The sequence below is a fragment of the Equus przewalskii genome, chromosome 6 (assembly GCF_037783145.1).
Source record: "Equus przewalskii isolate Varuska chromosome 6, EquPr2, whole genome shotgun sequence".
Taxonomy (NCBI): domain Eukaryota; kingdom Metazoa; phylum Chordata; class Mammalia; order Perissodactyla; family Equidae; genus Equus; species Equus przewalskii.
This window is the reverse complement of record NC_091836.1, coordinates 35,738,767-35,764,896: the sequence shown is the minus strand read 5'-3', so window position 1 is coordinate 35,764,896 and position 26,130 is coordinate 35,738,767. Positions and strand designations below refer to the sequence as shown.

The following is a 26,130-nucleotide window of genomic DNA, read 5'->3' as shown; positions in this document are numbered from 1 at the left end:
GCTCTTGGCCCCCTGTGGCCCCTGGGAACAGAGACTCCCTAGAAATGACGGAGAAGTGGAATGTGTGGGCGGAGTGCTTGGACCTTAGAGAAGAGACCTGCTCCAGGACCTCTGGACAAGGCATGACAAAGCGACTGGCCTCTTCACCTGGCCAGTTCTTCCCTGCAGCCCTTCAAGCATCCCAGGATTCAGGTAAGATGGGCATTGCAGTGAAGGAAGTGTTTCAGGTGATGACAAAGGCCAGTTGGTGTATCTCAGATGGAGAGTCAGCAGGATCCACCGCACATAGCCTACCCACATCTGACCAGCTGTTTCCTGGAGTGAAAGCAAATATCCCTGTGGTCAGTGACACTGCCCACTGCTGGGCTCTTTGGGGACAGGGAGCTGAACTCCTGAGGTCCTCTCCCAGAGCAGTTTCCAGCTCACAGGGCTGCTCCCTGGGTCTTGGCTCCTCCCATTCCTGGCATGGAGGGGAGAATCGACCCTCTTCCCCTCTGAAAGCAGAGTTGGTCCTGACACACAAGCACCCTCTCCACCTCCCAGCACTACAAAGGAGCAAAGTGAGGCCTCCTTGTAGAATAGCCCTTACCTACTGTCAGGTAAGGCCAGGGGCTGCCTGGTGGCACAGTGGTTAAGTTCGGCCTGCTCCACCTCTCTGGTCCAGGGTTCCTGGGTTTGGATCCTGGACGTGGACCTGCACCACTCATCAAGCCACGCTGTGGCAGCGTCCCACATAAAATAGAGGAAGATTGGCACAGATGTCAGCTCAGCGACAATCTTCCTCACCAAAAAGAAAGGCCAGCTGGCATCCGCTGCTGTAATCTCCACCTGGGGGAGGAAGGCCGTCCCACCCCAGCGCACACCTCTCCCTCTAACGCAGCCCTCTTCAGCCTCAGCACCTTACTCCATTTAGCTTCCTGTGTGTCATCTTTTGACTCCTCTGTTCGCTTGGCTGTCTACCCCACTAGCCTGGAGGGTAGGAGCTTTGTTCTAGTCATCTCTGTATTCCCAACACCGAGCTGTCTGGCTCGAGAGTCAACCAGTAAGTCAAAGCTTACGATAACGCCACACTATCGCACTGTACACTTACACAGCAGATAGCACTCCACGGATCCGTTCACAAAGAAATGGGCTCAGCATGCCTTGGGGCTTGTCCAATGTTGTGATGACTATGAGCTCCAGGAAGAGAGACTTCTGACCTCGTGTCCACCATTTACCAGTATCTAGGGCACTGCCTCGCCTGTAGCACGTGTTTGATAAACATTTGACGAACGAATGAAAGGAACTCGACTTGCTTCTCAGTCCAGGGGATGCAGAGTAAGAGCCGCCCCTCTCCTCTGCCTATGCTTCTCTCTTATCGCTTAGCAGAACCCAGCATCCTGCCTCTCCTGAGGAAGTTTCCTGAGCAAGGTCCAGTATCCTAAGCCCCACCTTGACTAGCAAACGTGAGCCCCTCCCTGGCAGTGTAACACAGCTGTCCTCTGTGCTGGGACAAGTGCCTTATGTTTAATTGTGTGCCCTCAACGTGCGTGCCTATGTCCCTGCTCTGCTGGAGCCGTGGTAGATGTCACTCTCCCAGATAAGGCCCTGATGGCTCCCTACATACCCTCAGCCCTGGACACTTTGAAGTCTCTTCCTGGCCTCAGATTCTATGAACGGGGACCTCTGACACTGGTCACACCTTGAGCCTGAGCCCCTGAGCTTCTGTACTCCACTGCAACCATATCTCGGTGCCCCCGTTGATGCACTGGTTAGTATTTGATCCTCTGGCTGCTCCAGGCGAGTCTGTTTTGTCTTCCCGCTTAGATAATAAACTCAAGGCCAGGGACTTGCTGACCAAGTAACAGGCAAAGCAGGCTTTTGGGCTCGCGTTGCCTGATTCCTATTAAAACCCTCCCACTTCCAGCCAGCAATCCTTCATCCTTGTTAAGAAGAAGTTTATCAACTTCTTGGGCTGACTCACACACGGGGTGAGGAGGGGAGGGAAAGAGGAAGTGCCATCAAAAATCCCTATAGGTTATTTTGCATTTGGTTTTTTGGGGGAACTCCCAGACACACGGACCTAGAAAACCATTGGGAAGATATAGAAAATGAGAAAAAGAGAGACATGAGAGCAGAATGGAAGGAGTGAAAACCAGGAGAGGTGCAGTCAGAATGACACGGAGTCAGGAGGATGTGTGCAGGGATTTGGAAAAAGCCCCTGGCACCCTTCCAGGCCAGCCGAGGCCACCACCCCTGGAGACTTTCCTCACTTTGCAAGATCTTCCCACCCGCTTCTGCCCACTCCACTTTCCCTCCCCAGGCCACGTCGTCAGTCCACACCGAATGAGACCAATACTTTATTCACAAACTAGGGATAGCCAGTACAAAACGTATTTTTAAAAAATTTACTTGGTTCTAAAAATTCCATCCCCCCACCCTCAATCCCACATATTTGTGCCCTTCTCCCGAGAGCCCCTGGGCCAGCTCAGCTTTTCTGGGCCTCCTGCAAGAGCGTGAGCAGGGGGTCATCAGCCCTGAGGGCAAAGGTGAGGGTGCGCTGCTGGTAGTATTCCGGGTCACACTCCAGGTTCTCAATCACGTCTGCCAGCAGGTGAGCCCGCTCCACCCCTGAGCCAGGGGCCTCGAAGCCCAGGGCGGTGAAGTGCACGTGCAGGTGGTAGTAGGAGGGCAGGTAGTGCAGGTACACTCGGAGGCGGTCTCCCTTCACCTGGTAGCGCTGCAGGATGGCTTCCTGAAGAAACAGGAGTGGCAGGAAGGTGGTCACCGTGCTGCCCACAAGTCAGCACCGGAACCTCCTCCTGTCCTAACCCCCGACCAGCCTCTGAACCTCTCACAGAAACCCTCCAAACAGCTCTCTGCCCGCCGTTTGCTTGGGGTCCCTGTCTTCCACTCTAGGAAATCAACAAACTCAGGTGACAGCAGTGAAGCTGAGGCTCTCTCTCCCAAAAGAAGGGGACGGTGGCCACAGTCAGGGTTCCCCACTCCACCCTGGATACAACATTTGCTTCCTCCAACAGTCGCTGCTGAGAATCTAGGAAGTCCCAGCGCCTAAGGACAGGCCCCAGATTCCCAGGGCTATGGGGCTATCCTCCCCCTGGATGATTTGCAAGCACTTCAATCACAAAGTAGGTGGGAGGGAGCCTTGTTCGCTCTCTCAGCATAGAGCAGAGTGGAGCTGACAGGGCTGAGCTAAGGGCTTGGTGACAGAGAAGGGCTGCGGGAGGGGGCGTGGGAAGGGCTGCCCCCAGACAAGCTCAGGAAGGCTGGTCTGGCTGGACTCTTGGTGGAGGAAGGAAGCACTGACCTTGGCCTTGGCTCCTTTGCCCACCCCCACTTTGCTCTGGGGTAGGACTTTTTCCACCAAACCCTCCTTCAGGAGCCTCCAAGGCTTGGAATTCAGAGGAGACTCTGACTTCCATTGTGGCAAATCCCTGAGGAGGTCAGAGGTGAAGAGAAAAAGACTGGGGCCTCAGTGGGCTCAGGATACACCCCGGAATTGTACTCTGCATTTGGAGCTCACCCCAGGGATCTCTGCAGCAGGGTGAGACCAGGGCCAAACCACCAGAGGGCTTCTTGGGATAAGTGGGGATGGCCAGCCCGGTGAGGCTGCCCAAGCCGCCAGGGCAGGCAAAGGTGTTGGCTCCGCATCTCCCTGGGAGAAAGATGCAATCTGCCATCCTGAGGCTGTTTCAAGAGAGAAACAAGCCACTCCAAAAAGAGAATGGCAGCCAGAGGAATGGAGACATGGGCAGGCAAGACGGGAGGAGGCAAGTTAGGACGTAGTGACAGGGAGCTGGGTCCCGAGGTGAACAGAGAACAGAGCCAGGCAAAGCCCTCCCTCCAGTCGGCATCAAAGCCTCAGAGCAGCTCTTGTTGAGAGGGGGCGAGCCTCTCTCCTGGCTAGGCACCCTTGCAAGTGCCGGTCCCTGTCACAGTGAACAGCATCTTGGAATGTTTCAGAGTGGAAAGAAGGCTGAAAACACGCCACAGAATGGCGGATTTACAAGGACCGCATCCAGATACTGAGGCCCAGAGTGAGGTGAAGTGACCTGCTCAAGGTCACTGAGTTGGTTAAGGTCAAATGTCAGAACCAGGACAACCCAAGATTCTAGACTCTTCCCCATCTTCCATTACCCCATGGGCCCCTTTTAGCGCCCCTATTAATTTCATTTGATAACAAATATCCCAGATAGAAAGCATCTCAGAATGCCGGGTGCTACAGCACTCAGCGTCCACCCTCAGGGAAGATGAGGTACGTGCATACATACAGCAGAGCTGTGAACCCATCTACCCAAGAAACACGTCTGGCACAATGTGGTAGACAGGTAATCCTGTGTGTTGGCAGGGGGTCCCAGATGGGAGCTGCAGGAGAAAGGCAGGGAGGCAAAGGCAGGAACCTAGGTGGAGGAAGACAGGCATGGGGGTGAGGAAGGGTGGCTGAGAGCTGGAGAAGAGGGCAGGACCAGGTAACAGGGCCTTGTGAGTCCATCTGGAGAGCCTACTTGTGGCCCCCACAACTGGCATCCAGAGAAAAGCCAGGAGGACTTCTGCGAAGGGTGAGGAAAGTGACCAGGGGACACCCTGGAGTTGCAATATAATTCCTCCAGGCTTCAGTGTGGATTTGGCCAAAGCAACTCACCTGCCCCTCCCGGAGGATGTTCCTGAGCAGTGGCAGGTGCTCTGGAGTAAGGTCCCGAAGTGACTTGATGCCCCGGCGATGGCAGATGGCAATCAGGTACAGGTCATCGAGCTGTGCAGAGTGGCAGGGGGGAACCCAGGCTCAGCAGGGGCCAGAGCCAGGGGAGGGTGCCAATCCTAGAATTCCCCACAGCAGCCAGGAAGCACCCACCCCAAGGCCTGCAGTGCCAGCCACAGACCCTGGCAGAGACGCCAGGGCAGGACCAATCCCCAGGCACTGGGGGCCTCCATGTACCCAGGGTGGGTGAGACAGTCTAAGGAAGAGAATGTCCGTTTATTCTTCCTGCTAAAGAAGATCATATGAGAGTATCTAGATACTCACAGGGCTGATGGCGGGGGCAGGAAGGAGGTTTAAGAAAGTCCCAAGGCAAAGGGTGAAGGGGCGCACCTAGAAGATGACTGACAGATAATAATGTACAACTTAAATTTCACAAGGTTGTACATAACCTTCATATAACTTCAATAAAACTCATAACTTCAATTAAAAAATTTTTTTAAAAAATGAAATCTCCAATTGAAAAAACAGAGAAAGTGCCACGAACTCTTTCCCTCCAAGTGTTTATGGTCTAATCATGTGTACATAAGTATTTACCGTAAGACATAAAGCAATAAAAGTACAGGAGGAAGAAGGAAAGACTAGCTAGCTAGGGTGATCCAGGGAGGCTTCCTGGAAGAGGAGGCAGGGGAGCCAGGTCTTGAAGAAGAGGTAGGGTCTGGAGAAAGGGCATTCAGGTAAAGGGAACAGTGAAAGCAAAGGCTCAGAGGCAAGAAAGCATAGAGCACAGAAGGGGTAAACAACTCGATTTGTCGTGTGAAGTGGTGTAGAGAGATGTGAAGACAGAAAGGAAGCCTGGGGCCAGCTCAGCAATGAGCACCAGAGCGCTTAACCTTGTTCTGTCTTCCTCTGTCTCACAGGTGGCCCTTCCTGCTGTCCTTCCTGAAAACAGCACCTGGCCCAAAACCTGGAGGTCACAACAGTGCAAAGAACCAAAATCAACAAGATCTGGCGCCAGAGATCAAATGAACTTTCCTCTTTCCCAGAACACCCTGCACCCCTCCCTGCTCCCCACACCCTGGCCCTGGCTGGTTACCACATCCATGTGCGGGGCAGGCCCCAGACACCAGGGCTCCAAGGGGCAAGGCAGGGAGAGAAGCCGGCAGCACCAGCCCTGCAGTCTGGGCCACCAGATTCCTCAAGGAGGTAATTTGGGGACCATGAGTCACCCAACCAAATCCCCAAGGGCTCTGACTAAAAAACTGAGAATGAGATTTTCCATATGGTGCCTGGTGTCCAACTGTGTCTCTTCATGCCAACAGTCTCTTCAGGCCACAGATACTCTTCTCGGCCAGAGTTCTAAGAATCTGGGCTCTCTGCCCCAGACCCGCCACGGAGGAGCCTGCTGGGAAGCTCCCAGCAGATGGCGGAACTGTGCCCACCCAGGCCTCAGTTTGCCCACACATCCCTTCTGGACACTCCCTTCTTGTGGCCTGTGTCCAGGATATATACTCTCTCACTACCTCAGGCCCAAGGAGAAGCCAGGAAACAAAATTACTTGAATTTAGGATGTGTTTGTGCACGCCTGCGGGTGTCTTCGGCTATGTGTCACTGTCACAGAACTCCCAAATAATAGTGGCATTTGTTTTAGATGCTATCTACTGACAAATCCCAAACGTGGCACTGACTCACACCTCGCTGCTCCAGGGGCATGGAATGAGGCACAAGGCCTGGGCTGGGTGTTAGCTCACAGGCCACTGAGAGGCAAGAGAAACCTGCTCATTGCTATCAGACATGAACCCAGATTTTCTGCAGGCAGCCAAAGGGCCCCTGGCCCAGAGAAATGATCTGAAAAAAGCTAGAGCAGGGGCTAGTGAGAGTCTCAGGCTGGCCTCCCAAAAGGTGGCCCATCAATCACTCGGGGAGACAGACACCATCCATCTTTCTCTCTAAGGCAGGACAGTAAAATCAAAGCCACAGCTGGAGCTTTGGAGAGCCTTCTCTCCAATCCTGGAGAGACGCAAAGGAAGAGTTCCCTGGTCTGAGAACTTTAGACCAAAGAACCTAACTCATCAGCACTGAAAGGGCATGTGTGTCTCTGTAAACACATACACAGACGCTTGGACATCCAATATGCAAAGACAACCTCTGAAGGAGAGACAAAGAAACGATCTTTTCTGGGGAAACAGTCCCTTCTGGGGAGGGAAAGGGAGGAATGTGGGCTGAGGAACTTACTTTCACTGCACGGTCTGTACTATTTGCATTTTTACCATGTGCGTGTATTAACTAGACGCACAAAAAAAGGTAAATAAAAGAGCATATATAGGTGATCTCTTAAGAGAACTGAGGAAGGGATGTTACAACCTCCAGGGATGCAGCATCCCCAGCAAACATCAGGCACTGGATAAATATTTGTGGAATGAATAGATGGATGGACATATGGACAAAGAGTCTCTTTAATCCTGGACCACGACTTGGGGGAATAAAGATTTACTTCCGGGAGAAGTGGCAGCAGGAGATTGCAGGGTGGCTAGGAAGGCTCCTGAAAGCAAATGCCAGAGCACAGCCCTCCTCAGTCCTCCCCTGTGCAAGGACAAAGAGCAGCCGTCCAGGCCTGGCGTGTCTGCCTGCAGGATACACTGCCTGATTCTAAGTAAGCTGATGATCTCTGTGTTCTGTCACAAGTCAGCCAAGTATGGCACTACTGAGAGACAAGTGCTAATTAAGCAAAGGTTAACAACAATAGCACCTGTAGGCCATCATGGGAAGTCACATTTAAGCTGGCCAGTTCACAACCCCTGAGGGTGAGTCATCTCAGCCTGTGGCTGGGAGCCCAACGGACTTTCTGAAGCCTTTTCTGTTTTTTTTTTTTAAAGAAAGATCAGCCCTGAGCTAACATCCACTGCCAATCCTCCTCTTTTTGCTGAGGAAGACTGGCCCTGAGCTAACACTGTGCACATCCTCCTCTATTTTATATGTGAGACGCCTGCCACAGCATGGCTTGATAAGAGGAGCTAGGTCCGCACCTGGGACTTGAACTGGTGAACCCCGGGCCGCTGAAGCGGTGTGTGCAAACTTAACCACTAAGCCACCAGGCTGGCTCCCTTTTCTGTCTTAAAGGAGACAGAGAGAGGGCAGTTCCACTGGCAGGCCAGACAGGATGCCTGCCAGCACCAGGTCAGAAGGATGACGCACTTCTGTTCTCAGGGCCAGACTTCTGTTCTCAGGGCCATGGGCTCAAGTGTGCTCAGGGCTCTTTGAATGGGGTTGCACAAGTCAATCTTCTGTTGTCCCTGCACAGCCCTCAGACCACCATCCTCCTTCAAATCATAAGCTCTTCAGTCTTGAAGGACCTTGTGAGTAAGTTCCTCCTGCCCCACAATCCACCTCCCATGACCCAGTTTGAGACGCAGAACCTCCAGGAGTAGGGCTGCCCAGGGGCACAGACAGGGGGGCTGCAGAGATGCACACAGGCATCGCCCAGAGCTGCCACCAGCATTCCTATTCTGTGGCCTTGTCCCAGCTCCCAAACGTCTCCAGAGCCAGTCCTGGTTCCTCCCTCAAGGCCTGGGCTGGGGGTAAGCTGCAGGCCGGTGTTCTTGTAGCCTCTCTCACTGCACACCCCACACAGGGGAGCTGTCTGCTTTGATATCAGCTGGTTCTAACAAATCATCACTCAGAGCTGCAACTTCTGGAAACACCCTTCAAATTCCCTACCACCCCTCAAACTGTGTTCAGGAACTCCCAAGGCGGCACTCAGTTGCCTGTGTGCCTCTGAGCCGAAATCCTGGCCCAGTACCCCACAGGCCCCCAGGGCCCCATTAGGGCAGTGAAGGAATGGCATGGCAGGTCTAGGAACCACCAAACCAAAACCAAGCAAACTGCAGGTAAGCTCAGTTTAGGACCCAAAGGCCTAAAGGGCAGGCTGCAACTGAGAAAGCAAGAGAGAAGGCGTCCACGGAGAGGCGGACCGGGCCAGACTCCAGAACAACGTCTCAGCGTGAGAGTCTTGTGACCGCATGAGGAGCACAGAAACCAGAAGGGCCCACTTGAGAGCACAGTGGCAAATCTGAGCTTGACTTACTCAAAGATTTGAACTGGAGGAGAGGGGGCCTTAATCTACTCCCCGCTTCCTACCCAGCAATCCCGTCTGGCTTCTTCGGCCTCATCCTGGCCCCTGTCCTGCTGCAGGCGGAGCCCGGCCTGATTCCAGCATGTAGTGGAATAGCACTTCCTGTCACACGGTGCTCTGCCTGTTCCCATTACTGTCAGGGTATGAGTCCACCCAAAGAGGCCACGTAAGCTGTGACTGGTGATGAGCCGGTGTGGGAGAGTGAGGAAGGGAAGCAAGAAGGTGGAGAGACAGAGAGAAGCTACCAAGGACTGGAGACGGACAGTGTGAGTGCAGACGGCTCCAAGGGAAACCTGCTCCTTAGAGGGTGAGGAGAAGTGAGGAGCACATGGAGGCCAGGAAACAGAGCTGAGAGGCTTGGGTGGAAGCCTGGGCCACTGGAAGACCTCCTCTGTGACTCGGGCTGTGGAGGGGACTCTTCGGGTTGGTCGCCATGGCTCCTGCCTGCCAGTACTTCAGACCATGGGCCTGCCAGGGCATGCTGGTGTCCAGGGGACGGAGAGAATGTACACAGTCCACCTGAGGGCTGCAGGTGCTCCTGGAAGTGAGGGTGGCAGCCCAAGCCACTTGGTTAGTTAAGGAACAGCCCAAGTGGTTCTGGATGCAAACACCACCCCATTCTTGCCAGTGGATGGGACGAGAGCCAGGAAGGGCTGTAAGCTGACCCATTAAGGTGTAAACAGGACAGGTATGCACTCTCACCGCAGAGCTCAGGCCTCCCCTTGTTGGTTAATTACAATCTGGTTAGAGAGAGAGACCAACAGGAGAAAGAAGGGCAGGATTGAGGATGGCCAGCAACCTGGAGCAGGGTACTCAGAGACCAGAGGGCCCAGCAAGAAATCTTACCTGCTGTTGGTTCCACTTGAGGTCAGGGATGAGAACAAAGCCGTCAGAGGGATCCGGGTTCTCAAAAACAATCCGGTCAGCTTCTGCTTTCTTGTCGAGAATGTTATACACCCACTGGAAGGAGGGGGAGAAAGGGTTCACGTACCACACACCACCACTGGCAAGCCACCCCAGACTGAGCTAGGTGAGCTCGCTGGCCCCTCAAGGAAGGACAGCCAAGTCACGAAAGGCCACTAAGCTCAGGGGATCTACAATCAGGCTGTCCTGTCCCCAGTGATCTGCTCTTGGGGGCCTAGCACAGCTGAAACTTGGCCACCACAGCAGTCCCCACAGGGGCCACGGCAGCTTGGATGGGGCAGCTTTTTAGGCTCTTCCTGGTCAGCACTGAGTACACGCTCTGCTGTAGCCTCACAGGCCTGCTCTGCACCCTCCCCCTCCACTGCCCACAGGACTCGGGAAAAGCTGTGTCTGTGGCACCTTCCCACTTTATTCAGGCCGCAGGGGTGTTAGGGGTGGGATCAGCACCTCCGCCTGCCTGAAGCCACAGCATCTCACATGACACAGTCCCCACATGACAGAGCAGAACCGACCCCCACCTGGAGACGGTGATTATGCAGACCTTTCCTGTCAACCCAGGGCTTCTGGCCCTTCCTCACACCCTTTCATCAGCTGCTGTCAACAGTCTTCAGGGGACCTTTCCTAGGGCACTGCGTGGATCCCAAGGACACAGCCTTTCTGAAGAAGCCAGCCTGCAGGGAGGTTAAGATAAGAAGGCCCCTGTTCTCACAGGGCTCAAACCCAAGGACCTCCACTCCTCTCCACTTCCCCAGAGCTCTGAGAGCCCTTTGCAAACTCAACTTCCTTCCAGGTCCATGAATTCTCTCCCCCAATCCGAGAGAGAACCCTGCTGGAGAGCCAGAGACACGGCAGTGGCTGGGATCACACTGCTGCCCCTTCTGCCTCTCAGTTGTGAAGGGCCTCCAAGGTCACTGAGGGGAGCAGATTGGGAGGTCAGGGCACTGACACAACCAGACCAGTATAGGGCTCCTCTGCCCACCCCCACAAGTACTGGCACAAGCAATATCAGCAAAGGCAGGGGGCAGGGGGCTGGTTGAGCGCCTGCACACTTCATCCCCTGAATTTGGAGGGCTGAGCACAATGCGCTACATCCTCGGCTCTGGGTCAGCATGGCTGAGGTCAAATGCAACGATCTGAGATGGAGAGGGAGGGAGCAGAGGGTACCCGCCTGGAATATCTGGGCCTCCCAGATCCCCTGGTAAGACCCAGAGGTTCGCCACAATGTGGTCCACCCACTCCAAAGGGGCCCTTCCCAAGAAGAGCCTGGCCATACCACTTCCTGGAAGGGTTCCGGACAACACCCAGCAGTGGCTTCCTCATGTAGCGAGGCCAGGGCAATGCACAGCACAGCCCAGCCTGTCAACAAACTCCCACAGAGGCATTTCCTCGCTAACTGGAAATCTCTCTGGGAATGTGCTACTGGAGAAAAAAGCCAGCTAGAATCTGACCTGAAGCATCCCCAAAATAAAAGGCATGGAGAGGGGTGGCAACTCTCCACAGAGAGCCCTGGTGCAGCCACTGTAAGCAGGCCTCCCTGGGGCTCTGTCTTTGCCCACAGATAAGGAGGTCCCACCTCCCAGTGGAAAGCAATGTGTGGCACCAGAGAGAACAGATGGGCTCTGGAGCCCAACAAGCCTCAGTTTCATTTTCCACCTCCACCGCCAACTAGCCATCACCTTGGGTAAGTGATATCATCTCTCTAAGCCTTGGTTTCCTCCTTTGTAAAGTGGGGCTAAGAACATCTATATGTTAAGTTGCAGTGAGGATTGTTTGTGGGAAAACGCATGTGAAGCACTCAGCACAGAGCAAGCACCCCACAAGCAGAGGAAGGTGCTTGGAAAGCTCCACCACCAGGTCACGTTGGGCTGGTGCCTCGTGAAGACGACAACAGGCTGGTTTGCTGGAGTCTACAGGAGGGACTGGGCAAGGGAAAAAGGAGAAAAAGGAGGAGAGAAAAGGGGGTGGTGCCAAATAAAGGGCAAGGGAGAACCAAGCACGAAGCTGCAGGGGCAAGCGACCACGAAGGCGTGATGGTGATGAGTCCAGCACTGCTCTAAGTACCCCAAGGGATTAACACTCCTGACAAACTGTTAGTACCCTCATTCTGCAGATAAGGAGAAAGCAGGCACGAGGAAGTGCACACAATTCCAAGCTGGAGTCTGGCCCCAGATCACATGCTCCAGGCCACATGGGAAGGCCCCTGGGAGGGCAGGAAGGACCTGAATGTACATGAAGTCTCAGGCCAGAAGTCTAGATAAGGGAGGCAGGAGAACAAGGGAACAAAACAAATCATAGGGAGTTATGTAATGTAGAGTGACAGCATCTGAAAGCAAGCCTGGGGGACTTGACCAGCCCCACTGATAACGGAGCTGTGGGTGGGCACTGACAGCTCTGCAACACACCTGGCACGACCTCCTTGCAATAGGTGACACTAGCAATTCCCTCTGCACCCCCTTGCCTTCTTTTGGAATCTCTCTCCCTCTTCACTCTCCTTCTGCTTTGCTGCTCACCTGCCTGCTGGCCCTCTCCTCTGGCCACGCTTTACCTGCCCATGCTTTCCAGGTGTCCTAGCACTGCACTCTCCCAGCCTGTTCCCCAAAGCGCTGCCTGTGTATGTGTAACGCTACCACCCCACACCTATACTGTGCTGGAAACAACACCGGCATGTGATACACGGCATGTCTGTAAATTTCCACTGGGACATTAGGACGGGGGTGGTGTTAGCTGTATTTTTCAGACAAGGAAACTGGGTCTCAGAAGTGAAGGACAATGTCACACTGCTCTGACACAGCAGAATGGGGATCCAAACTCTAGGCTGACGCTGAAGCCTTGATTTGATGACTCACAAATCGACATTTTTAGCTTGATGATCTCTAATGCTCCTGATCCAGATATCCACTGCATTTTTCACTGAGAAATTACAAGCACCTCAAATCTGAGGAGCCAAACAGGGCAGCGGGCTAAGGCTAAGCCAGGCCTCCTGGCTGTGAAGCCCATCTCCAAGGGGCTATTGTGAAGAGTCAGTGGGCGATGCTCGTCAAATGCTTCGGGCAGTTTCTGCTCCTAGTGATCGCTAAGTCCCAAACGGAACTCACTGTCTTCCACATCAACCCTCTTGGCTGTCCACATCCCCCGTCCTGGTTAATGACCCTACTATCCATCTACTCATCGCCCAAGCTGGACTTGGAGTCATCCCAGACTCTCCTCACCTCCAAACGCACCAGTTTCTGAGCCCTACCTCTTAAGTCCCTTCCCCACTGCTTCTGCCTTGGTTCAGTCCTCCAGCTTCCCCTAACCACACTCCAACCTATTCTTTAAATATAATAACATCACCCACATTCTTAAAACTGTGTATAGGACCCTCAATGCAATCGTTCTCAAATCTGATGATCATTAGACATAGGGAGATTTTTTTTTAAATGCAGATGTCCCAGCTTTCCCCTGAACATTCTGACTCAGCAGAGATGGAGTAGGGCTCCATGCTGACTATTTTTAAAAATCCTACCAGGCAATCCCGATGATCAGCAGGGTTTGGGAACTCCTGGTCTCCTGGACAAAGTGCACATGCCTCCTCCTGGCCCCTGCCTGCCTTCTCCTGTCGATCCTCCAGCTCCCCAAATGCATCAATGATTCCAGCCCTCTGTGCCTCTGTACTTGCTCCTCCCTCTACCTGGAATGCCCTTTTCTGCCTTATCACCCGGTAAACTTCTATTTGTCCCTTAAGACCCAGCTGGAAGATCCCCTCCTCTGTGAAGCCTGCCACTGTCTGAGCTGATCACTCACTCCCTCTTTGTGTCACCAGTGTACCTCATATATAGACACAAAAGTGTCTTATTGCAATTGTCAGCCTACATGTCCATCTTCCCTACAAGACTATGGGGCATCATCAGCGTTTATCTTGGCAACCCTCCAGAGCCTAGCACAGGGCCTGGTACACAGCAGACGCTCAATAAATATAATGACTGTTACCAGTTAAGCTGAGGGTTTGTAAACTTGCTAGAAACAGCTAGGAAAGAGTATCTGAATGCTCATGTCAAAGAGAAGTTGGTAGAGCACTGAGGTTTTTGTTGTATTATTTTCCCAGAGGAACTGTATAATGGTGTATAAGAAGGTATATACATTATACGGCTCACACTAACTGTATCAAGGGCTTCCTCTTTTGAATCTCATATATATGCAACCAGTGCAGCAGAATGTGTATTCCAGAGCTCTCCAAGATCCTGAATAGCAGAACCTGTCTAGGAAGATGGAAACATATTTCCTTTCTACTTAGAAGACAGAGCAAGTGCTGGGACTTCTTAAAAAAAAAAAATCAAGCCAGTTTGAGCTGGAGGAGCCTTGTGCAAATACTGCACAGGGGACCGTGACTGGTAGCCAGGTTAGGTCTTCCCCAACGGGAAAGAGGGCTATCGGCACAGGCCTCCCATGGGCCGTGTCAACCTCCCCTTCCTTACTCCTCCCAAGTACAATTCACTTTGCAGTGCCCCTTACGCCAGAACACCCACCCTTCTCCTGGGTCTGGGAGAAATGGCCGTTTCCCATATTAGGAAACTACACTACCGTAACCTGAACCTTGGCAAGAGTAAGTGAGAAATACTCAAAGAGAACAAGAGTGAGTGGTACAGAGTTGGAGACGGTGAAAGCCAGTGAGTGAGCAAGGAAACGACCCATCCATCGTATTTAACTCTGAGCACTCACCCGGGGCCAATTCCAGGCAGAAGCTCTGGTTGGTGCCGGGCGTAGACCCTAGGAGTTGGGATCTCTTAGCTAAATGGCCTTACATCTGGCCCAGCAGCTGAAGACACTCAGAAAAAGCTGCCAACTTAGGAATATAGCCCCTAGGAGAAGAGGCCCAGCACCAAGACCCAAGACAATAGGGTCCCGCCCTCTATGGAATGAATGCAAGCGGTACCGGGTGAGGGAAAGGTACCGGGTGAGGGAAAGTGAGAGGGAAAGTTTTTCACGCTGGGACTCGACTCCTGGAGGCTGGTTTGCTGCAGGCGAAACCAGGAATGAGAGCGTGAACTGGGGCGGGCCTAAGCCTACTCATTCACAGACCCCTGGGCAGGGCACAGCCATTCTAAGACTGTATAGGGGCTATACTGTAGAGTAGATACAAATTCTTCCAACAAACTGGGCTGCTTTGAGATTCCCAGAGAGCCTTAATGCGTGCCCCAGACCAGAGTGAACTCTCTTATCAACGAAGCCTTCTCTGACCATCCTCTATAAGACAGTGACCACCTCACCCCAGGCCCTTCTACACCACTTATTCGGTTTATGCTTCTCTACAGCCCTCATGATCTCACGTCTCGTGTACTTATATATTGTGTGCTGTCTGACTTGTGCAAAAGGAGGTAAGCTCCATGAAGGCAGGGAGTCCACTGTGCTCTCTGTGTATCCCACGGCCTGTGGAACAGTGCTGGCCCCTGGACAGATGCTTGAGAAACATACACTGGCCACGGGGACAGCACTCCATGTCTGACCTCTCTGGGCCAGTCCAAGACACGGTGGCCAGTCACCTGGATGCTGAGGCTCTGGGACTCCAGGTGGGGTAAGGTGATGTTCTTGTAATCGCCTCCTGTTTCTCGGACCAGGCGGAGGTCCTGGCGCAGGTACTTCTGCAGGTGCTTCTCTGTGGCAGGGTAAACCACGGTTGTCTTTACATCTGCAATGACACAACATGGGCCGGGACTGCAAAGTTAGGCCCAGCTCTGCACAGTCCCATCACACGGGGGTCACCACAGGTACCACAGAAGGGAGAGGACCCCCGCCCTGCCTCTGATTCCCTAACGAAGGGAGCCAAAGGCTAAGAGGTTACAGTCACTCATGATCTGTGCCCCCGAGGTGCCTCGTGCCATTAAATTCATGACATGAGTCACACTCAGAATCCGGAGAACACAAGGTTTTCACTGATGGGTCACTGGGCCCCTCATCACCCTAACTCTAGCCCTTTTCCCCGAGTTCCAGGCACAGGAATGAAATTTTTGACGCTTCTCACATACCACATTTCTAGCTATGTTGCTTTCTGGACCCAAAGCTGGAAACCCAGTTTAAAGCCCAGTAGCCTCCCTTAATGCACAGCAGCACAGCCCAGCAGCCAAAGACATGGGCCCAGAGCCCAGCCGTGTGAGCCTAAGTCCAGGCCCACCTGTCCCTTCCTCACCCCAAGTGAGAGCCTGACCCCATTCCAGTTATTTCACCTCTCCATGCCCCTATTTCCCCATCTGTTATAGGATAATAATAGCCCCTCTGTTATAGGGTTGGGAGGATTAAGCAAGTTAATACCTGTGAAGCACTGAGAACAATGTGTGACACATGGTAAATACTACGTAAGTGCTGGCTATTTTAAAGCCAGGGTTTCTCAACCTTGGCACCATTAACACTTTGGCCTAGATAATACTTTGTTGTGGGGGCCATCCTGTGCACTGCAGCATCACAGGCTTCTACCAGGACACTAATAAGATCCCTTCTCTAGTTGTGACAACCAAAAATGTCTCCAGACATTGCCAGATGTTCCCTGGGGTATAAAATTGCCCCAGGCTGAGAACCACTGTTTTCATCAGAAGGAAATCTTGTACTTTCCTTAAACAGACTCTAGGCTAGAGGCCTAGTCCAAAACCACCTGGTTTTGGTGAAGTCCTTTTCCCCGTCTCTAACAACAACTGCTACAACTGTTATCAGGACCCTAACATCCATATATAGCACTTCAACATCGATCTAAAGGGCTGGAAAGGTTAACGGTATTTTAAAATCAGCTGAGACGTTTCTCAAAAGACCCAAGTCCTCCCTGACTCCCTGACTCTAGAGTCAGATATGCTCTCCCAGGGAAACCCACGAGAGCAGCCTTGCAGGAGCATTTCCACACTCCAGGAAATTCTCATACTCACCCACGTACCTCGAGACCCAGCTAAGGACCACCAACCTCTACTTTCAGACCTGGTCTGAGGACCTAGGTGATTTTAATCCTCATGTCACAGGTAAGTGAAAAGGGTCGCAGGGACTTGAGACTTGTCCAACATGCCACTGAGACATTGCAGAGGCAAGACAGGAACCGAGGTCTTCTCACCCTAAAGTCAATGCTCTTTCAACACCTGCCTAAAGGCCCAGTCTCATCTTCCAACAGCCTGGGAAGATGTCCAAAGGGGCTGTACTGAGCACGTGACTTCTGGTGAGGACCACAGGCCTCTGGTCCATCAGCTCTGGAGGCAAAGCAGCATGGCATGAAGACACAGGCTCTGGACCCAAGCTGATGTGTGACTCTCCCCTTACTGGCTGTGTGACCTTGGGCATGTTATTTAACCTATCAGTCTCAGGTTCCTCGTCTGTTAAAAGGTAGTCAAAATTCGCCCCAAAGAGTTGTTGCTAACGTTAAACAACACATGTCACCTCGTCCACTGGAGGCGTTAAGTAAATATCAGCCCACTTCCTGTGACTCTCTGGATCTGACCCCGACAGAGAGACCGCAGCCTCCAACAACCCTCTGGGCAGCAGCAAAAGCAGTCTCTCACTTCTCACTTCCACCACTCTCTGACAGCCCAGGCTCACAGGCCAGAGGCCAGAGGTCAGCACACCAAGATCTCAAGCAGCAAGACAGTGCCTGAAATCAACTGAAGGGCACTGCCTTGGCCCTTGCAGTGGGCTCCAGGAAAGTCCCACGACATGTGCCGTGTAGCCTGGTGGGGAAGAACAGAGATTCTGGCACCAATCAACCTGGGGTCAAATCCTGGCTCTGCACTTAGTAGCTCTGTAACCTTGGGCAGGTGATCTACCTTACAGGGCTGTAGTGAGAAGTCAGTGAGCAGTGGATGGGAGGCATTTAGAAAGGGCCCCCCACACAGAAGTGCTCCTCCAAAGTTGGCTCTTATTCTTGTTGCGCCATTGTTACTTCAGCTGCCTGGGCTGGGCAGTGGGAGGAAAGCTGTGAGCAACGGAGCTCCCTTGGCGTGGGGAAGATGGGCTGGGGACAAAGGCAGAACTGATGTTGGAGAAGAGCCTAGCCCTGTTAGCAACGGACACACAGCACTGGGCTCACAGCCTGGGGCTCCCTTGCTGTTCCAGATTAGAGAGCTGCTGGGCCTGCCAAGTCTTGTCAAAGACTGCCCCAGCAACCCAGGGTGCTGAGGAAACAGGTACCTCGCCAGGTCAGGCCCCTCCTGCCTTCCCCCTCAGCCGCAGGGAAAAAATAAAAAGGTATTTTCCCACTGCAAACTTCCTGCTGTCCTTCTTCCTTTCCTGAGAAACTCCTGCCTGGATGCAAAAACCCCACTGCAGCACTGAGGGGCCCCTCAGAGCCAATCACTCCTGGGGGCCCGGCCTTGGTCAGACCAGAAGGGCTGGCCCTCGTATGCTGGTGTCAGGGGTAGGGGCTGGCTGGGCTCCGTGCCCTCCTGACAGGCTGGACCACTTCACTGGCTTGCCATCATGGTCTACATGGCCCTCCGTTGTCATGCCCCAACCCCCGTCTCCAACTTCATTTACCGCCGTGCTCCCCCTTGAGGTCTCTGCTCCAGCCACGCAGACCTCCTTACACTCGCACTTACTCACATTAAGCCCACACCAGCTGCTCCTATTCCTGAGGGGCCTCCCACCTGAGTCGTGCTTGCTCCCTTGTACCACCCACGTCTCTGCCAAGAGGTCAGCTCTCGAGCTTGCAGACAGTCCCGGCTAAAGAAGCGCCCTCATCTCATCAGCCTATCTCCTTCTGGCTGCTTTCTCTTCACCTGTGACTGCCTAACAATAGAGAAGAGTTACTGGCTGATTCTCCCACTGGAACGTACCTTCTAGGAGGACAGGCACTTTGTCTATCTTTTTTTATTTGTCACTTTATCCCCAGCACTTGGCCTATAATAAGCACTCAACAAATACTTACTGAGCAAATGTTTAAATGAATCTAGCCTTTTCAGACTTTAAACCCAGGAAGAACATTTTTGTCCCAAATGGAATAGAGCCTCTCTGCTAAAAATCAATATATTTCCGGGGCCGGCCCCAGGGCCGAGTGGTTAAGTTTGTGTGCTCCGCTTCAGCGGCCCAGGGTTTTGCCGGTTCAGATCCTGGTCACGGACCCAGCAACACTCATCAGACCATGCTGAGGCGGTGTCCCACACGGCAGAGCCAGAAGGACCTGCAAGTAGAATATATCACTATGTATTAGGGGACTTTGGGGAGAAAAAGAAGAAGAAGAAAAAAAGATTGGCAACAGATGTTAGCTCAGGTGCCAATCTTTAAAAAAAAAAAAAATCAATCATTTCCCAGTGCTAAGTTTCTCATCGGTAGCCAACAGTGAACTCTGGTGCTTATCTAAATGACCTGCAACTGAACTTCATGAGGACCGTGGTCAACGCCCCACAAATGCTCAAACCACTGGGTGAAAATATGGTGGGAAACAGGCATGCAAAGACTCAAAAATATCTCCCCACAGATTACTTATTAATCACAAAGGGAAAACATCAAGTGATCAGAGTTAACATCACTTCTAATGGGACAAACTGACATCATGTGCCTCCTGAGGGATGTGCTGTGGCATTCTGGCCAAAAATGCATAACCTGAATCCAATCATGAGGAAATGTTAGCAAAACCAAATCCAGGGACATTCCACAAAACAAGAGTCTTCGTGACCCTTAAAAAGTGTCAGTTAGGAAAGACAAAGAAAGGACAAGGGACTGCTCCAGGTTAAAGGACACCAGGATCTGGACAGGATCCTGGACAGGGGAGAGGAGTACTGCTTGAAAGAGGGCACTGAAACAAATGGTAAACTTTAACAATGGTCTCTACGTTACGTGATAGTTTTGTATAAATGTGAAATTTCCTAAAATTGGTCATTTTACCCTGGTTCCTAGGAGAGACACACTGAAGTGCTTAGCAATGAAGGGTTATGATGCCTGCAACTTTTCAATAATAGCAACAAAATATGTATATGTGAACAGAGAAAAAGCACATGTGGCAAAATGTTAACAACAGGTGAAGGGCTTTTATTAGGGAGTTCTTTGTACTGTTACAACTTTTCTGGAGGACTGAAATTTTTTTTTTCCAAAATAAAAAGCTACAAAAAGGTGTCCATGTCCTCAGCACACATTGCGAACAGGTATGTTAGGCAGTGTTCTAAACCCTACAGGTCTACTAACTCATTCACACCTCACAACCAATGTGAGGCGGGTATTATTATAATCCCCATTTCACACACGAAGAAATGGTGGCGCCCCGGTCCCACAGCTCCACCTGGCTCAGGGCTGGGCTTCAGCCTCAGCACCAGTGACAGCAGATGAGGCTTGACGGCCCGTGGGGGCCCTCTCTGCCACCGCCCGTTTAGCAAGTTGACTTCAGGGGGCCACTTGCCGAGGGTAAGCAGTACCTGGCACCCCGCCCCCCCCACAGAAGCATTTCCGTGTGACTAGAGAAGCAACGAGGAATCGCCCAACTCTACTCTCCTGCTGGAATTCCGTAAACCAGCTCCACACAGTCCCAAACCCCTCCAAACCCAGCCAGTGTCTTCCTCTGACCCTCTCCAGCAGGTGCCCTGTGCAGGCCTGTGCCCTGGGAGCTCGGGCACTATCATCCTGGGGACCTCCTTCTCCCTCTCTCTTGTGCTGGGCCCCTTGTTTCCCAGATCCATTATCTTTGTCTTCCACGTTTATGCCCTTATTTTGCTAAAGCAGTGGTTCTCAAACTCTAGTGTGCATCAGAACCACCTGACTCAGGACATCTGCAGTGAGGCCTGAGAATTTGCATTTCTAACAAGTTCCCAGATGCAGCTGCTACCTCTGGTCTGGGGATCATACATCAAGAAACACAGTGCTAAAGCACAAACTCAAGTTGCTTCCAGAGATATGGTGCAAGGGAGATAAATTTAGAGACCTGGAACATCTGAAAATGTCTTTATTCTACTGTCACAATTAAGAGTTTGGCTAAAGAATTTAAAGATAGAAAGCAATGACCCTCACGATCTGCAAGCATTGCTCTATGTCCTTCTAGATTGCAATACTGCTGTCGAGAAGTCTAGGGTCAGTCTGATCCCCAATGCTTTGTACTGACCTGTTGTTTCCTCGCTGTCCCCAATCTCCTGATCGTGCTGATGGGACTCAGAGAAGGTTTATTTTCATCCACGGAGCTGGGTAATCGTTGGGCGCTTCCAATCTTGAAAATCACCTTCTTCAGTCCTGGGAAACTGTCTTATTTCTTTGATCATTTTCTTCCCCATTTTCTCTGCCCCTTCTTTCTGCAACACCTATTTGGATATTTAACTTCTTTGATTCATCTTCCAGTTTTCTTTTCTCTCGCATTTTCCATCTCTACGTCTTTTTGCTCTACTTTGAAGGAAGTTTTCTTCAACTTCATCTTCTACTCTTCTAGTGAATTTTTCACTTCTGCTATATTTTTAATTTCCAAGAGCTTTTAAAAAAACTCCTTATTGACAGTTATCTTGTTCTTTATCTTATCATTTGGTAACATAATTCCTGAGATTAAGACAGTTTTTGAAAATTTCCTTTCCTTATTTAGTTTCTCTCTCCTCCAAGTTTCTTTCTTTTTCAACTAAGGCTTTGCTCAAAGTCTGGATTCCCTGGCCTTTCCACTCACTCATTTCAGAGCAAAGCACTGAAAAGCTGATGGGAAGCTCCGTGGGCATAGGTGTGTTTACCTGGAGCTTCATTTTATGACAATAAGGCTATTCCTCTGCATATTAACCTCCAAGAATTTAGGTCTTTTCTCTTGGGCTGGTCAGATTGTCCACAGATGACTCATCCAGATTCACACATGGAGGTGCAAGCCTGGTTGACTGCATTCTGAGTGATGAGAAGAGAAGCAGCTGTGGGCGGGGAGGGGGCTGGCACATGGGGTCATCTCAACATTGACTATGTGAACTTCCACTTAACCCCTCTACGTTTCAGTACCAGACCCCACCCTCAACTGCACCGAGAACCTCTACCCTCTGTTTTAACCTCTCCAGAGACTCCGTCTCTGAAAGGAGCAATTACCAGTTCCGTGAGGTGGGAAAGGGGCTGGTAGCGACTGCTGCTCAGATTTCTGCCTGTGCTCTGGTCTCACTCTCTCAGATCTGCTCAGTCAGTTCTCCTCCTCCTCCTCCCTTCACTTGCTAGGTTTGTCTCCTCTCCCTTCCTCTAGTCTTTACGGGATAAGTTTTTAAAATGCAATTCCCTTAATGTCATTTTTAGCGAGGGTTTTACAGGAAGCAGGTGGGCAAACTGCCCCCTTTTAACTGGAAGCCCATGTCCTTCTCCTTCTGTCTGCCCTGCAATGCTTTACTTCTCTTCTTAGCTGTTTATTGCCACTTGACCTATTTATTTGCTATTCATGGTCCATCTCCTCCCACTGGACATAAGCTCCCTGAGAGCAAAGACTTCGTTTTTGTACGCTGTGTGCGTAATGCCTAAAGTAGCACTGGACACATATTAGGCTCAGAATACAGCCTATACAGCAGAATATATATCATGCCGTTTATTTTTAAAAGAGAGCGTGCATGCGCAACTGCATACACGTAAGCATACACAGAAAAGCCTGAAATTCAGGACATATTCCAAGATGCTAAGAGGTATCTCTGGATGGTGGAGTTACACATAATTATATCATATATATATTTTTTTGAGGAAGATTAGCCCTGAGCTAACTGCTGCCAATCCTCCTCTTTTTGCTGTGGAAGACTGGCCCTGAGCTAACGTCCATGCTCATCTTCCTCTACTTTATATGTAGGACACCTACCACAGCATAGCTTGCCAAGTGGTGCCACGTCCGCAACCAGGATCTGAACCGGCAAACCCTGGGCCTCCAAAGTGGAAGGTGCACACTTAACCACTGCACCACTGGGCCGGCCCCTAATTTTTTAAATTAGTTTTTTTGAGGGCCAGCCCCATGGCTGAGTGGTTAAGTTCACACGCTCCACTTCAGCAGCCCAGGGTTTCACCGGATTGGATCCTGGGCGCGGACATGCCACTGCTCATTAGGCCATGTCGAGGTGGCCTGCCACACACTACAACTAGAAGGACCCACAACTAAAATATACAACTATGTACTGGGGGAATTTGGGGAGAAAAAGCAGGAAAAAACTAAAAAATAATAATAAGTTAGTTTTTGGGGGGATATTTATTACATTTTCTGAAACAAATTTGGATCACTTATGTAAGAAATACATTAAAAAAAGAAAAATAAGACACTCCTTAAATCTCACCCTCAGAGAGGTTATGTATTTTGCCCAAGGTCACACACCTAGTAAGTGGTGGAGCTGAGATTTGAACCCAAACAATCTGGCTGCTCTAAGCAGTACGGTTTTCCCAATGCCACAGGGCCATCCTCTTTTAGGCCTTTTCCTAAGAAACTGTGTTGCAGCCATGTTCGCCAAAAAGCAGCCCTATCAGAGAGGAGAAACATGATTAGTTCCAACCCCTCCTGAAGACACATAAACAGCTGTCAGCAAAACCAAAGGGCATAACGAGGTGGCAGAGCGACTGGGGCTGCAGACGGGGAGACAGAGACCAACAACAATGCTCGATGCTCAAGGCAATGCTTCCTGGGAATGCAGAGTAGAGGCACGCTCCCCTCAGCTCTGAGGGCTGTCTGAGGAACGGTGGAATCCCCAGGGCACTGGGCTGCACCAGGCTCTGGTGTGGAGCACAGAGGGACCGAGGATGATCCTGCTCACAAGAGGGAACGACGGCTGTTTCGACTTACATGCATGGTAGCAACCCTTGCCCCCCACCAAATATGAGTGCTGGATTGTGGGGAAGGTGGCCTGGGGTGGGGGTCCCAGACCAGGGGCCTTGTGGTGGTGCTGCAGCCCTTGTGGGGCTTGGGGCAGCAGCTGTTTATCTACAGGAGAGTTTTGGCAGTGGGAATGGTCATCCCAATGCATCCCAGATGGACAGTGGCCTGGTGCACACATGTTCCTTCGCTCTGCAGCTCAGACGAGCAGGCTGGGGTACCCCTGGCTAGGACAGCTCTGTCCTGCCCATCAAGACCCTTAGGGTCTCCTGAAAGGCCTTCCCCAATAAATAAAGCCACCCCATCCCCCACCCAGACAGGAATGCCCAACCGCTCTCAGAGGTAGGAGGTGGGCCATGCCGAGAAAAGAGCAGCTGCCTGTCTTGCTCTCTGCCAAAGCTAGCTTAGCCAAATCCCCAGGAAAACGCTGCCGTGCATGAAACATGAAAATGCAAACCACAGACAGTCTGCTCTCCTTCCCATACACATGTTCAAACAAGACTGCTTTCCAGCCGTGGCTGACAACTTCTACACGATGAGGTCATTTCTATGGCTCAGTCTGTGGCTTTTGCTCTCCCTTCATTACGACAAGCCAGTTTCAACTTATTTGACCTAGATGTGCAGGCCCAGGGGAGAAGCAACAACAAAGCATGATCTGAGTGTAAAGCCCAGACCCCACCTCCCCTCCACAAAAGCCAAGCAGAGCCACTCAGAGGACGGGTGAGATGACCCAGACTGGCAAGGCACTCCATCAAAGGACGAAATCCTAGAGAAGGGCTGGCAAGGGAGGAAGGCTGGTGGAGGGTCTCCCCTGGCTAAGTGACACTGTCCTCAGCCTTGGCTTCGTGGGGACCAGAGAGCAGGCCAGAGGCTGGCGAGGAGTCAGTCATGCTCCAGTGCAGGCCCAGGGCGGGGAGTTCACTGTCCTGATCTGAAGGGACGCTGAAAGTACTCAAGTGGAGGCCTGAAGAGACCTCCAGATCAAGGATAAACAGGGCCAAAGGGTGTGGTCACAATCCTACTGGAAGCTTCAACCACTCCACAGGAAACCTCCAAACCACTAATTACCTGTCTCAACGAAAGCAGAGAGTTGCTATTAAAGCACAGAGGAGAGGCAGATGCTGATTTTAGCAAGACCCTGGATTTGAGCAAGGCTCCTTTCCTCCCTCTCTTTAGTCCTCTGAGGCCCAGGATGGAGAGGAAGGGAGTATGACAGGATCTGCGAGCCCACAAGCAAGTTCAGTAACTCTGAACACAGCCTCAGGGGTGGCTGGGGCAGCCTTTGGTTATGTCATATAGAAGGCGGTCCTTTAGGAATGGGAAATGCCGCTGTAGGACGGCTGTGGGGCTTATGGCACTCCACAAAGTTCCACTTGAACAGCAGGACTGAGAGCTGGTATCTAATGAGATAATGGAGTGGCTGACTGACAGTCCTGGCGTTAGAGCTGCAAGACCCTCACTTACCTACACACAGGAAGAAACTATTGAGCAGACCAGACTACAAGAGCCATTAGACTGAACGTTCAGAAGTTCCAAAATATGTTCTCTCTTTCAACCTCCTGTCTAAAGGTATTTCCTTAATTCACTTTGGAGCACAGGAACCAAGTCTCAGTCCAACACCAGGGGACACTGCCATGCTGTGTATGTTGGTGAGAAGGGAGAAGGCCAAAGGCATAGAACACATCCCCTACTGAGAGGAGTCCAGGATGACCAGAATTTTCGGCTATCACTCACTAAGAAGTATGGATCAGAAGTGGAAAATAGAACCAGGCTGCTACACGCTGGCAGACACAGCCGGAGCCAAGCGATGGAAGTGGAACCAGCTATCCTACGGGTAATCCACCTTCACCCGCTGGTCCTGAGTGAGTTGACTTTTCTGCCGACTCAAGCCTTAAGACTGCCACAGGGTTGTAGGACCTTACCCCAACTGAGAGAGAGAGAGGACATTAGTGTGGTGGTGGTGGCTACATCTCAATAGCTTGAGATCTATTCATTCTACATATGATCTGAATGCAACGGCTTCTCCTGGCCTCATGGAAGCCCTGAGTCTAAATGGAGAATCAAACAGAAGGCCTATGCTCTCAGTTGGTGAAGGGAGGAGACGGGGGGAAGGGAAGAGGCAACACTCAAGGGCTCTCTGAGCTGAGATGATAAGGGGAAGGAAAGCATGGGCCAATCAGACAGCTAAGAGAAAGGCAGAACTCCGATTCTGGGTCAAGAATTTGACTCAGGTGGTAGGCATCGTTCCATCTTGAAACTTCTGCTTGTTAAACCACTGTCCTTCCAAGCCCTAGAGCGGGCCCTGGCTCATTGGCGTCAGGAGCTCTGAAGCACCCACAGAGAAAAGTGGACAGAAATCTGCCATCTTTAGGTGGCCTCAGTTGACGAAATCAAAGGAGTAATGAGAGACTCCCACAGGCTCACTCACCTTTTCCCCTACCCCATTCGCAAAGCCCCATTTCAAAGCCCAGCTAACACTAGGAGCCCACTCTACAGCTCTGTCCACACTGTTGCCCTCACCTGGAACACCTCTTCTACCTCCTGCCTTCCCATCACCAACCCCAGCCCATCCCAGAAGGCCACCATGTCTCCAGGGGTGGGAGGAGCCACCTCTGAATACTCCAACTCACCAGCTCCCAGTGTACAACCCTCCACGGCCGTGTGCTCTTC

General features: G+C 51.7%; 1 protein-coding gene and 1 long non-coding RNA gene across 3 annotated transcripts in view; both read right to left on the bottom strand.

Moving 5' to 3' along the window:
- Positions 1 to 2,326: 2,326 nt before the first annotated feature.
- The window catches only part of DCPS (decapping enzyme, scavenger), a 36,010-nt gene continuing 12,206 nt past the window's right edge, over positions 2,327 to 26,130 (bottom strand). Inside the window, exons 3-6 of one of the 2 annotated variants that reach the window (XM_008517090.2) lie at positions 15,272 to 15,417; positions 9,675 to 9,788; positions 4,643 to 4,753; positions 2,327 to 2,734 (exon numbers count right to left, since the gene is read on the bottom strand). In XM_008517090.2, coding sequence (XP_008515312.1) covers positions 2,468 to 2,734; positions 4,643 to 4,753; positions 9,675 to 9,788; positions 15,272 to 15,417 — 638 coding nt within the window. In that variant the 3' untranslated portion in view covers positions 2,327 to 2,467. The remainder of the gene's footprint in view (positions 2,735 to 4,642; positions 4,754 to 9,674; positions 9,789 to 15,271; positions 15,418 to 26,130) is intronic. The other variant, XM_008517091.2, reaches the window with a different exon arrangement.
- LOC139084109 (uncharacterized) lies at positions 18,706 to 23,082 on the bottom strand. The gene is made up of 2 exons (XR_011541419.1): positions 22,969 to 23,082; positions 18,706 to 18,873 (listed from the first exon to the last, which is right to left on the bottom strand). It is a non-coding gene; the product is annotated as an uncharacterized lncRNA (long non-coding RNA).